This window comes from Haliotis rufescens, unplaced genomic scaffold (assembly GCF_023055435.1).
Source record: "Haliotis rufescens isolate VD_foot unplaced genomic scaffold, xgHalRufe1.0.p SCAF_26, whole genome shotgun sequence".
NCBI classification, from domain to species: domain Eukaryota; kingdom Metazoa; phylum Mollusca; class Gastropoda; order Lepetellida; family Haliotidae; genus Haliotis; species Haliotis rufescens.
The window spans coordinates 1,793,739-1,808,156 of NW_025963957.1; the positions used below are offsets into that span (position 1 = coordinate 1,793,739).

The 14,418-nt window shown below is 41.1% G+C and overlaps 1 protein-coding gene across 1 annotated transcript; it reads left to right on the forward strand.

Annotated features, from left to right (window-relative positions):
- Positions 1 to 38: 38 nt before the first annotated feature.
- LOC124141453 (reticulon-4-interacting protein 1 homolog, mitochondrial-like) lies at positions 39 to 13,639 on the forward strand. The gene is made up of 10 exons (XM_046509477.2): positions 39 to 105; positions 491 to 805; positions 1,324 to 1,475; positions 2,237 to 2,305; positions 3,392 to 3,516; positions 6,008 to 6,056; positions 7,159 to 7,295; positions 9,020 to 9,203; positions 9,689 to 9,781; positions 11,957 to 13,639. Exons 2-10 carry the CDS (start codon positions 529 to 531, stop codon positions 12,062 to 12,064), a joined length of 1,194 nt encoding a protein of 397 aa, XP_046365433.2. The 5' UTR covers positions 39 to 105; positions 491 to 528; the 3' UTR covers positions 12,065 to 13,639.
- The last annotated feature ends 779 nt before the right edge of the window (positions 13,640 to 14,418 follow it).

Sequence of the window (14,418 nt, forward strand, 5' to 3'; positions counted from 1 at the left end):
TTCCGTTTCGGCCCGGTTACCATTCCCTCATTCAAGGGCAGATAACTACCAAATTTGTTCAGTCAGGTTGCTGAGGGCGGAGGGAGAACGACCTTCTTCTAATCCGTAATCAAACGTGTTTTAACTGTCATTTTTACTGTCTTCTCTCTGGGTTTCTTGTGTATAGTTCTTTGCTTCATATGCATCATATTGTCACAGAAGGCATTTACAACTAACATCTTTTTCTTTGGGTCACACCGGGGACCGGTATCGATCCTGTGTCTCTGGTCACCACAGGTCACATCATTGGCGAAGGCCAAACATTAGTGATGTCAATCATTTCCATCTCTTTTCAGTATTTCCTTTCAGGAACGTCACCACAAATCAACAAATGAAAACTTTAATTATAATTATTCCCCCATTCAGATAAATATCCCCAATGACAGGCCATGATGCAATAGGCTTCTATGTCTTCGTGTTATCAGTCTTGTCATGAGACTTTATGTTTCAGTTCATAAGTGAGGAAACCCTACAGGAGAACCACACAGGATGCAGTCAATGAGGGCAGTATTTTGTCGGAAATGTGCTGAAAGTGTACGCATATTGCACATGACAAAGTTAAGATCCCAAATCTCAAATCAGCATAATCAAGTTGTCCACAAGAGCACCAGGTCCAGTATGTCTGCATGGCAGATTCACCAGTATGGAGGCAACGAGGAGTTCACCCTCTCCCACACAGCGAAGGTTCCCACGATTCACAGCCCAGACGAACTGCTGATTGAAGTTCATGCTGCAAGTGTTAACCCTATTGATGTTCGGATGAGAGGTAGGACTTTCCAATCCCAACTATTATTTATGGATATAGTTCAGATATATGATTTTAGTTGTAAATATTGAAGGTCTACTCTAAAATAAGTGGTCATCTCCCCGCATTGTGTCACTGGAAGGTCACTGGTTCCATCGTCAGGCTACTTCACACCAATAGATGTTAAAAGATGGGGTTTTATGTTGTTATAAACGATTATTGTACTTAGCACTTATTGCTTATGTGTGAGACTGCCTCCGGTCTACTGGTAGGGTGTCCTCCTGGAGAAAGGAAGGTCAGGGGTTCCAACCCCGGGAGCATCATACCAAAGGGTGTTAAAAGATGGTTCTTGTTGTTACCCTGCCTGACGCTTGGCATTAAGGGGCTAACACAAGGACTGGTTGGCTCGGAGTCAGTATACTGTGACTGAGTGGGGTATTCATGTTAAACTGTGTCATGGTATCTCATTGGGCTGGCACTGTGGCACAGAGTTGCTGGGACTGAATTAACTGTTTGTCATTCTGTTGTGTTTGTTGCAGGAGGCTATGGCGAGGTGATGCTTAATGTGATGAGGAAGATGCTCGGGAAACCAAAGTCGGGGAGTGAGTTCCCGCTGACTCTGGGTCGAGACTTCTCTGGGGTGGTGCTGGAGACAGGGAAACTTGTCACTGACTTCAAACCTGGAGATCAGGTGGGATGCTTACTCGAACATTTGTTATTCCCTGCAGCATTTTGTGTAATAATAGGAAACAAGAACACCAGTCAATAACATTCTATTCTTTCAAACATGATCATGATCATCTTCCCGAGGCAAGAGAGTTAACTGACTATGAAAGTCCAGTTTCCACCCTTGCCGAACTAGGCTGGTATTATGGAGTTACATTTTGGCTGGACTAACGAGTCTATGCATAGTCCTGGCTGGAAACTGGACATTTAAAGTCAGTTAACTCTCTTGCCTCGGGAAGATGGATCATGATAGTCCGTCAACAAATGAAATTCCTAAACTTTTTATGTTTTATTACATATATATTTTCGAATAATAAACTGGGTTGTTCGGAATGTGTTTGTTTGTTTGTTTAAAAAAAACAGGTTACCATATCTGTATGTGAAAAATACTGACTGCAGGGAATCCCTAGTAAAAGCATTAAACCTGGTTGGTCAGATGAAGCCACTGGCCTCCTCTATATATCCAGGGTAATTTAATATCACGAGAACCACGGGAATCGATCCAGAGGTTAGTGTAGGTTTACCGAAATGCGAGCCCTGGAGATATAGAGGATGAACCACTGGAAGATTGCTTGAATTCTATCCAACATTCAAGGTAGAAACTCCTACCATGTTAACACTGAATATTTAAAAGTTCTGAAAGGTTTGACTTTTTGCCATTGATAATATGTTGATTTCACTGACAAAAGAGTCAATCCGACAGCTGTATTGATGTACATGTTGCAGGTATGGGGAGCTGTGGGAGCACACAGACAGGGGACCCATGCACAGCTACTGGTCACGTCGCAGAAGGAGGTAGTTACACTCAGTGTCTATATTATCAAATCTTTTACTCTGCTTCAATGGCTCAGTTGTCAAAGCCGCTGTAAATCACTGTGCAGAGTTGCGTTCCTTATCCTATGATCAAATCCTGTCCCAGTTATGTTTCTAGGTTTGTCAGCACCATGCCCGCTCTTCATGAGGCAAGGGAGTCAACAGACTGTAAAAGTTCAGTTTCCACCCTTGCGGAACTAAGCTGGAATTATGGAGTTATATTTTGGCTGGACTAATGAGTCTATGCATAATCCAAACCATTTTCTCTGTATCTTGAAAACAAATATAAAAGGGAAGTCCTGAATACAAAAAAATAAAGGGGACTCTGTTATGTTCCTGTGGATATTTTATTTGCTGTTGTTTCTGAGCACCATGGCTTCTGCGCCCATCACCAATTGAGGATATATTTGTTTATTGTGTGGGTTTCCTTTTGTTATGATTGGAGTTTTCAAATTGAGGATTCCGGGGTAAGAATATGTCCCCTGCAACCTATGCTGGCTGTAATGGGCGGTGGGGTAGCCTAGTGGTTAAAGCGTTAGCTCATTACAACAAAGACCCGGGTTTGATTCCCCACATGTGTATAATTAATGTGTGAAGCCCATTTCTGAAATATTGCTAAAAGTGGCGTACAACTATACCCACTCACTGTGAGAGTCTACCAAAAGGATGGGGGGGGGGGGGGGGGGGGGAGTCTGCCGTTGATGGCTTGTCAACATACCAATATCAGTCACTGGATTGTCTGGTCCAGGCTTGATTATTTACAGGCTGCCTTCATGTAACTGGTGTTTTTCTGAGCATGGAGTTAAACAATGTACACAGTTATTGAAACATTAAACTAATCCGATCAACTTGGTGTTATGAACTTTTCAAATGAGGTTACCTGACAGGACTGCATGGGTGTAGTTTGTGGTTAATGATATAAATGTTTGTTTTGTTTCTCTTCCATGACTTATATTTACAGTTTATGAATACATTCATGATTCTTTGTATTTTACCTGAAACTGACCTGTCGCTTCTGAACTTTGCTTGACAAAAAGTCAATTGATGTCCTACTCTGTGATTGTTCAGATCTCCAAGAAACCAAAGACGCTGGACCATCTTGAGGCGGCGTCCATTCCCTATGTGGCTGTGACCTCATGGACAGCGCTGTGTGAGGTGGGGGAGCTCAAGGAGAGCAGTGTTGCAGGGAAAAGGTTCGGGTTACACTGTGTTGTTGTACATATCACACATAGATCTTGTGACCCGTGAAGATCCGGGGTAGAGTTGGTCTTCAGCAACCCATGCTTGCTGTAAAAGGCGACTCTGCTTGTCGTAAGAGGCAACTAACGGGATCGGGTGGTCAGGCTCGCTTACTTGGTTGATGCCTGACATCGATCCCAATTCTGGGATTGATGCTCATGATGTCAGTCACTGGATTGTCTGGGCCAGACTTGATTATTTACAGACCGTCGTCATAAAGCTGGAATATAGCTGGAGTGTGGCGTTAAACAACAAACAAACAAACAAACAAACAAACAAACAAACATAGCTCTTGTAAGAATGTTAGCATGCTACCATGCAGTGTCTGAAATAACTGCCTGCCCACCTGTCCATGGCTGGTAACTTTTCAGTCGGGCTGCATGAAATTTTCATCCACCTGCCCGACTGTCTGGCAGATAATTTTAAGACCTTTGCAGTTTTATAATCACTCCTTGTACATTCTCAAGTAATTGTTTGCATGACTTCAGCTGAATTGAATCACGGCGGAATTTGTCTCTTATTTTTTGCAATTTTTCAATATTTATAATGTCTGAATGTGGGTAGGTAACTTTGAAGATGGGCAGGGTCACTTACCCCACTGCTCCCATGAAACCCCAGAACCCTATGTACCAGAAACCTGTCATCCAGACAATTACTTTTGGAAAAGTTGACATAAATGGTCAGAGAAATTACTCAAAACCTAGGGCCCATTGGGCCCATTAATCCATCAAATTGTAATTCTAGATGGTTTTAAAGGAAATAGAAGTGACATGTGTTCATCATGTAGCAGCCTGTATAATTAGTGTCAAATTTTTTCGAGTTTCTGACTTCCTTCTTTTAGGCCGAACAGTGTTGGGTTTTTTATCAGGAAAGAACTAACCTATAAGTAACCTATAAGACAAATTGTCTTTGAGGAGAACTTGGATGCATTATTGTCAGTTGTTTTGCTGGTGCACAATATCTAAGAACAGGGTTCAAAATTATTAGTGCCATCATGCCGAGGGCACACCTAAAACTGTAATGGCACGGTGAATTCCTTACCTGCCTGCCCCTTTGGCACACTTAACTTTCAACACTGGCCAAGAAGCCTCAAGTCCCCAGACACTGCTGGCCAGTAGACCGGCCAAGCCATAGTCATGTCAAAATAGTATATAATTTTATGAACCTATCTGTCATCCCATTCATTTATAAAATCTATCACATTTCACAATGTCTGAAATACGTATTCCATTTCAATTTATCATTTTTTTCATAGATTAAAGATTATTCACTATTTACCGTAGTGTTATTGAAAATATAATTCTCGGACACACATTTCAACAACGGGTCCACATCGAAAATGTCAAAGAGCAAAGGATAGACGTTTCAAGCAAATCTTTGAACATGTTATACAAAGTAATAAATAAAATCAACAAAAATATATCTAAGAGTTGTCAAACTTTCATCTAAGTTATTATTTCCGTCTTTCGTGCGATCGCGTGTAATGTAAGTCAAATGACATCTTGGCTTTCGTCACCTCAATTTCTCGGCTCGGACATGATGTTTACTGCCAAAATATATGCATGACAATTTTTTGTCACAGCTCGTAACTGACCACAATACATCTACGAAGTTCTTATTTTCAATATTGATCGCGATTTCCTGCTTAAAATGTTCAGAATAACATGATTGAACCTATCGTCAAAATCAGAAATTCATCATACACAAGGACGGTACCATTGCTGTAATGTGATTGGCTGCCTTAGTTCACATGATCAAATTTGACCAATTATGACCATGTAGCAGATTTCGGCAAGAAAGAGTCATTAGAAACAAATTTTTATCCAAAAAAGTCGCACGCTTCAGCTATGAAAAGACTCCATCCACTATTATTTAGCTGAAGAAATAAGCTTTCTATCGGTGTGTTACATGGCAGTCTGCGACGAACGTGTTATTCGTACGAAGCTTCAGAAATGGAGTTATTTCTTCATATTACTGAGCGGACAGCCGCTGTTATTGGGAAATGGGTGATGACAGACACTATTTATAATTCTTTTTAAAATAACTTTCCGATTACGTAAACAATGAAAATAAAAAAGGTAAGTGGGTTTTATGAAATCTTATTTAGAAGCCAATCTTATTTAGAAGCCAATGTATTTCCTGGCACATCTAAAAATGTGATGGCACACTTAATTTGGCATAACTGTGGCCATTGGCACACTTGAAAGAAATTTAATTTCGAACCCTGCTAAGAATATAGAATATTGTTATATAATCTTAATCATCAAAGGTACCTGTAATGTTATTTGTATAAAGTTGTCACCATTATAACAAAGCACACCTTCGGGAGAGCTTCTCAAGCAATTCACTTTGATGTAATGGTGTCTGTTTTGTTTAGAATGATTCTCTGTTCACTTCAACCTCATGACCAAGTATTATCAAGTCCATCTATGTATTGATTTTCAGGATCCTAGTTCATGCTGGTTCTGGAGGAATAGGCACATTTTCTATACAGGTAAGTCACCTGTACATAGTCCTATGAAACAACACATTGAAGCAGATGAACAGATAGACAAATGATGCAATTAATGACACAGTTGTCATATAGTGATGATATTGTGAGAGTTACACTGATGGAGAGAAACAAGTGAACAGGTTTACACTACCAGTGCCTATAACGAGTGATGTCCCTTCTATGTCCCTCATGGGGGCATGGGTGGCCCAGTCGTCTAAGGCGCCGCGATTCACTATGCAGAGTTGCGTCCCCTGGACACGCCAGAAACCTATGATTGTGGGTTCGAATCCCGATTCAACCCTGATTATGTTTCTAGGTTTGTCAGTACCATACCCGTGCTTGTGGGTTTCACCGAAGTGGTAAACGTCTGAGACCTGCATCACTTTGGGCTTTCCTCCCACATTAAGCTGACACGCCGCGATATAACTGGAATAATGTTAAAAGCGGCGTTAAACCCAACTCACTCACTCACTCACTATGTCCCTCATACTGACCAACCATAGTCCATCTTTCTTCTGAAGCATTAGCTTCAAACAAAATGGCAGCACCCAGTCAAAATGATCTGATCGATAATCAAGATCTATATTGTAATAAAACGGGTCTTTCTTTGCGAAGTGCATCAAATCACGTGAGCTCTTTGTTTGTAAGCGGTACACATGCAACTCCTGCAGTCGACTGATATCTGCATGTTGAAATCCATTTTGTTTACGAACTGAATGTCTAGTTCATTACACGATTTTAATTGGACTATGCATAGAATCGTTAGTCCAATTATCGTTTAGTTATCATGGTATAATATTTATACTAAGTTTGCATATAATAATGAGATCCACAGCAAGTACACAGGTATGCACATCAATATATGAGTGCAAAAATCTTGAACGTGACGTTAAACCCCATTTCACCACACCTATTGCTCTTTGTTGTGTTCCCTTATTTCTTTTTTTGAGTATATCTTTTGAAAACTCACCAAAAACCATATTTATGAACTTATCATATAATTGATATTTTTGTAAGTGTAATCATAATTATTTTGCCTATAATGATGATAATATGTCGATGTGTCAGTTCAGTGTAATGTAAAGTTCATGTGTACACACAGTTACTGAGTTCGTGGGGTGCGGACGTAACGACGACCTGCAGTACGGATGCTGTAGAGTTCGTCACAAGCCTGGGAGCTAACACCGTCATTGACTACAAGACACAGGACGTACAAGCCGAGCTGCAGAAACTCGACAAGTACGTCTTATCACTAGCGCTTGAGATTAGCTGTGTATTTGCGTAAAATATGCATTAAATAAACTGAAATACACAGACAAATCGAATCCTAGTGTATCAAATACACAAGAACAACTATAAATACACTATTGAAATAAAATTAATGCGTATGTTACAACTATAAGATAAAATGATTGTTTATCAGCTGGTTGCGAAATTCACTTACCGACAGATACATTTGTAAAAAAGCTTGTGTGACGAGCATACTGGTAGATGCCAATTGAGAAGCCGTCGTGCCTGCTTGGTAAAAAAAATAGCTCCTTTTTCACAATGCTAAATTTTGCAAACAAAAATGGCTTCCCGGGGAGGGAGCCACAAGCAGACTCAGATGGGTATATATTTTTAGTGAATTACAGGGATTGTTATAAAAATAGGCTTACAGTTGCTACAAGTTGGTCCACACAATGGAGGTCAGAAATAGGGCACTGTGTTTAGGCATCTGGATATCTGTCATCTTCGCGAGGCAAGAGAGTTAACTGACTTTAAAAGTCCAGTTTCCACCCTTGCCGAACTAGGCTGGAATTCCTGGTCTTGATCGGAGCGCCACCAGTGGCTATTATGAATTATGTCCCTTCTATGCCTCTCTTATGAACCAATCAGATTCCACCTCTCATATCACTTGCATTTGTTTCAAACAAAACGGCGGCGCCCAGTCAAGACAATCTGATCGATAATCAAGATCTATATTGTGATAAAACGTGTCTTACATCGTGAAATGCATCAAATCACGTGAGCACCTTGATTAAAAATATGAAAAGATTTAGAAAATATCTGTTGACAACGAGTTAGCGGTGCAAATGCTTTGCAAATCCTGCAATCGATCGAAATCTGTACGACAGTTTACGAACCAGATTTCGATTTCGGTGCGTGATTTTGATTGGACTATGCATAGACTCGTTAGTCCAGCCAAAATGTAACTCCATAATACCAGCCAAGTTCGGCAAGGGTGGAAACTGGGCTTTTATAGTCAGTTAACACCCTTGCCTCGGGAGGATGGATATCTATATGATGGGGTAAAGTACCATGACAAACTGTTCAGGGAAACCTGATGCTCCTAAACTCTTGAAGTGATTACGTTGAAATTGCAAGTAATTCATCTACACTTTCATTTGGCTAATTCTTGGATAAAGAAAGCAAACCTTGAAATCGGGTGTTTGTTCTTACCTTGAAAAGTGCTTGATTCACCTTGAAAAGTGATGGATTTACCTTGAAAAATGCTTGATTTACCTTAAAAAGTGATGGATTTACCTTGAAAAATGCTTGATTTACCTTAAAAAGTGATGGATTTACTTTAAAAAGTGATTGATTTACCCAAAAGAACAGTATGAATGTTAGAACAGCAGGGTTCAGTGCTCAGTTGAATTCTGGTCTTTCTTCTCCAGAGTCAGTTACTCTTGTAAAACATTCTGTCAAACATCAAATTATCAGGTCAACTTGAAATATTCTCTTGGGCACGCCAGAAACCTATGCTTGTGGGTTCGATTCCCTGTTTGTCAGCACCATACCCGTGCTTGATTTACCAAAGTGGTCTGTGACGTCGGAGACTTGCATCATTTCTGGCTTTCTTCCCACATTAAGCTGACACGCTAAGATATAACTGCAATACTGTTAAAAGCGACGTTAAACTCAACTACTCATCTTCTCTTCAATACACGAAGTGACTACTATTTGTGGATGTGTTTCAGGTTCGATGTAGTGTTAGACACTCTTGGAGGCGAGACGCCAAACTTTTCCCTGGATCTGTTGACCAAATATAAGAATGCCAAATACATCTCGCTGGTGACGCCATTTCTGAGGAATGCTGACGCCTATGGTTTGGTTAAAGGTTCTGTGAAGACTGCAGTTGATATCTTCAAGGATGTCACTGGGGTAAGGAAAGTACAGACAGCTGAAGTGTTCTGTGTGTTATAGATCATCTCTGCAAACAGGGCAAAACCTGGCGGACTCACTCACTCACTCACTCACTCACTCACTCACTCACTCACTCACTCACTCACTCACACTCACTCACTCACTCACTCACTCACTCATTCATTTTGACTATTAATTAAAACAAATGACAGGTGTATTGCACAAAACAATCTATTTATTTTTTCATGACTGCCAAGAAACTTCATTTTGGGCATATTTCTGGACAAACTATTCATATAAATAATCTTCCTACCGACCCCACAGAAATCAAATGGATGCTCCCTTCAAAAATGAACAATTCACCAGAAACCATTGGTTCTTGAAAAATGTATTGTCAAATCAGTGTACACTAATTTATGATTCTGTGTTTTGGTATACATGTCATGGTGTCATTATGTGTTTTTCTGTTAATAGGAAGTATTTCAAAATTATTTCCTTCACAGGGTTTCAAAGATGGCCGAAGCTATCGCTGGGCTGTGTTCGTCCCTAATGGTCGGGCTCTGAGAAAAGTGGCTGAGATGGTGGACAACTCCGATGTAGGTCGACCCTTGGATCCCAGGGCCTCGTTCCACAAAGTGATTGTAGTGCTAAGACAATTGTAACTCCCATACTTCAACATAGACTTATGACAGTCATAACACTAAGATCACTTTGTGGAATGGGGCCCTGGGCATATTCTATGTGGCCTTTGTGTATCAGGTTTAAATCCCAGATTAGCTCTGAGAACAGTTCGTGAGTTTCATGGGAGTCACGTGGGCTTTCCTCATTCAAATTGCCAAGAAAGTTTATGACTATGAAGTGTACAGCCCCCAGTGAAGATCTGGGTTAGAATTGGTCTTCAGTAACCCATGCTTGTCGTAAGAGCTGACTAATGGGATCGGTTGGTCAGACTCACTCACTTGGTTGATGCAGGTCATCATATCCCAATGTGTGTAGATCAATGCTCATGATGTTAATCACTGGATTGTCTGGTCCAGTCATTTTTAGACTGCTGTCGTTTAGCGGGAATATTTCTGAATGCAGTGTAAATCAACAAACAAAACTGTTAAAAGCGATGTTAAGCCCAACTCCGACACTGACCTCGAAGTGTATTCCAGCATCTGTGCTGGGGATTGGGGGTATAATGGCTGCCGGACAGATTGGGTACTGTACTTCAGGGTAGGACACGCTCTCGCCACAGAGGCAATCCAATATTCCACATCAATTTGTGTTTCTCATCTCTCTGCTCTAGACATTGTAAAAGGGGCGGTCAGGTAGCCTAGTGGTTAAAGCGTGCGCTCATCACGCCGAAGATCTGGGTTCGATTCCAGACATGGGTACAATGTGTGAAGCCAATTTCTGGTGTCTCCTGCCGTGATATTGCTGGAGTATTGCTAAAAGCGGCGTAAAACGATACTCACTCACTCTCTCACTCACTCACTCACTCACTAGACATTGTAATTAGTGCCTTGTGTCAAACACATTGTCTATGTAAGCAACTGTTAGATCAATACTGTAAATTGTGAAATGAATGTGTTACTTTATCAATATAAGTTTGACCCTTGACCTAAAATGTGAGAAGGTTGAGCAGTATTTTACTTGTAAGATTATTTGACAAGGTTTCCAGGAACAAGACGCTGTCATACACGGATGGCGACTGTCATAACTGCTTGATCAACTCGTGTAAACAAACTGATCACATTTGATGCAGAGGTTGGCGAGAAGCATTGTCTAAATCTAGAGCTCGATTACATTGTATATTAGAGCTTTGGTAGGCTAAAAAAAAGTTGTCTTGGTCCATCTTTAAAAAACAAAAACAATTTAAAAATCCTAATACAAAAGAAAATGTGATCCATATATAGCTCGCAGTTACTTCCCTTTACATGCTTTACTCGCATCTGGTGTTATGGTCATTGCAGCAATAGGAGTTTGTATGCTTGTTTGTGTAGGGAGGCCCTTTCCCAGGTTGATGGTACACAACTGTTTATCTGGTTACATACTATTTTGAAGAAGCAAAAAAAACACCGCCCGCCCTCACTAAATTTTCAAAAGTCATTGCCTGAGAACCAATTCTTTTATTTTTTTTAAGCCTTACATATGTCCTTGTTTCTGCCTACATTTGTATTTGCAGTAAACCTAAATGACAATGCACTACTGCAGTATCTTCAGATATGAATGTGACACTTTATTAATCTGAGAAATGGACACTTGCACTTTTTGCATTAATTTCATGATTTACAGTATTTAACAGAGGTTGATCCAGGATTTTGAGGTAGGGTGCACACTGTACACAGAGTGATCAAGAGAGGGTGAGTGTTCAGGTGGGGGATCCAGGGTTTTGAGGTAGGGTGCACACTGTACACAGAGTGATCAAGAGAGGGTGGGTGTTCAGGTGGGGGATCCAGGGTTTTGAGGTAGGGTGCACACTGTACACAGAGTGATCAAGAGAGGGTGGGTGTTCAGGTGGGGATCCAGGGTTTTGAGCTAGGGTGCACACTGTACACAGAGTGATCAAGACTGGGTGGATGTTCAGGTGGGGATCTTCTCAAGCGAGTATAGCCACCTTTAGAGTTTGTCATAAATCTTCTCTCTATATTCTGATGATTTGAAAAACAGCTGTCATCTATGAAAATGTTTTAACCGCAGGCTGTTAGGTTGAAATATTTTGAGCCACTGTCACACCTGATACTAGTTACTATGTAGTAATACATCACTGAAATGTTTTTTTGCAGATCAAGCCTGTGGTAGAAAAAGTGTTTGAGTTTGAGGAGGTCCCGAAGGCTTTTGAAAAGATAGCCACTGGTCACTCCAGAGGCAAGACTGTCATCAAGGTTGTCTGAAGACAACCACTGAGAGTGATCTCCCTTGAATTCAGAAGCATTGTGATCAAAATCAAAGAACTAATTATTGCTTTTCTGCTTGTGAGGTTTATATACAATATTGTGTCTATTTTAGGATTTATATGAAGATATGAATTTACTAAAGAATTATTATCACTAGACAAAATGCGTCTCACAGTAGTGAGTAAGTGAGTTTTATACTGTATTAAAATAACAGTATTTCAGTTATATCACAGATAAAGAGTGTGGATGTTTCATAATTTGATGAAACCCATAAGCATTGACTGCTGGACACCCAGCCTCAAACACTGATGACACCCAGCCTCAAACACTGATGACACCCAGCCTCAAACACTGATGGACACCCAGCCTCAAACACTGATGACACCCAGTGTCAAACACTGATGACACCTAGCCTCAAACACTGATGACACCTAGCCTCAGACACTGATGACACCCAGCCTCAAACACTGATGGACACCCAGCCTCAAACACTGATGACACCCAGCCTCAAACACTGATGACACCCAGCCTCAAACACTGATGGACACCCAGCCTCAAACACTGATGACACCCAGCCTCAAACACTGATGACACCCAGCCTCAAACACTGATGGACACCCAGCCTCAAACACTGATGGACACTCAGCCTCAAACACTGATGACACCCAGCCTCAAACACTGATGGATACCCAGCCTCAAACACTGATGACACCCAGCCTCAAACACTGATGGACACCCAGCCTCAGACACTGATGAACACCCAGCCTCAAACACTGATGACACCCAGCCTCAAACACAGATGGACACCCAGCCTCAAACACTGATGGACACCCAGCCTCAAACACTGATGGATACCCAGCCTCAGACACTGATGACACCCAGCCTCAAACACTGATGACACCCAGCCTCAAACACTGATGGACACCCAGCATCAAACACTGATGACACCCAGCCTCAAACACTGATGAACACCCAGCCTCAAACACTGATGGACACCCAGACTCAAACACTGATGACACCCAGACTCAAACACTGATGACACCCAACCTCAAACACTGATGACACCCGGCCTCAAACACTGATGGATACCCAGTCTCAAACACTGATGGACACCCAGCTTCAACCACGAAGATCGAATGTGGTTCTGTCTGAGGCTGACTTACCACTGTGTTAGTTTCCCAGGATGTTTGATAAGGGTTATTTTCATGTTCAACTTGTACAATAATCTTGGGTGGTTATCTGTTGCCAATGACTGTGAGAGTGTTTCTCTGTGGATGTAAGATATACACAGACTGCTCAGCAGTCAATGTTGTTTGGTTGTTTGTTTGCACATACATAACTAGCTCAAAAAGACATTTAAATGTTGAGTAGGGCCTGTGCATCCCATGACACAAAATCAACCACAACTATATGCAATTTACATCATTTTCATTTTGTAATATATGAAAGATCAATGAATTCACTCATATCATGAGATATATTTATATGATCAAACTTTGTTTCGTTGATGTGTTTTTGTAACCATGTCAAAAAACACACAAAGTGTTTGAGATAAAATCTTGCTGATTTTTATTTCTTCTTTGAGAGGCATTTAGAAGTTAGAGTACTAAGTAAGGATAAGATTGATGGATGAACTTCTTTATTACAATTAGGAGCAACGTTTCGGTGTAGGTTCTAACACCGTTATCAAGCAAGTGATGTACAGAGTATGGTTGACAAGTATATATACAGGTAGGAGGCAGTGTTTATACAGTAGAGTAGATACCGATGTAGTTACACTGAAGTGTAGTAAACACATTGACCGGAGAGGTCAGTAACATTAACAAAAGGGTGAAGCCAGTAGTATATACAAAAGGATTATGGCCGATTGGGGTCTTTGATGAGTTGATGGCACCCATGCGGGGAATCGAACCCGGGTCTTTGATGTGACGAGCAAACGCTTTAACCACTAGGCTACACCGCCGCCCTCTAACAAGAAGCTTTGCGTACTTGAGATCCAGAAAATCCAAATCCTCAATTGGAATCCCAAGAGGATCTGTCTTGTGTGTGTTCAAAGTAGCATAAGGTAATCAGTGGCACTGTGCCTCACTCCAAACCAACACATGAATCATATCCTGGCATTTAGTTAGGTGTCTTGTTCAAGATTATTGCACTTAAATAGCAGCATGCATGCATGTACTTGTCCGGACTAATGCCAGTTTTATAATGCTAGCCCACTGAGATACCACGCTGCTGTTTTAACATGGATACACGTTTCAGACACCATATATCAGCACCAAGCAAACCGGTCCTGGTTTTATCCCCTTATGCTGAATGCCAGGCAAGGTGTCAACAAGTACCATCTTTTGGTA

Bases quoted from the DNA above. Each gene is read 5' to 3' on its own strand.
- LOC124141453 (XM_046509477.2), top strand. From the start codon at position 529: ATGCAGTCAATGAGGGCAGTATTTTGTCGGAAATGTGCTGAAAGTGTA. The intron at 7,296-9,019 runs GTACGTCTTATC...GATGTGTTTCAG, and splicing joins GAGCTGCAGAAACTCGACAA to GTTCGATGTAGTGTTAGACA. The intron at 9,204-9,688 runs GTAAGGAAAGTA...TTTCCTTCACAG, and splicing joins TCTTCAAGGATGTCACTGGG to GGTTTCAAAGATGGCCGAAG.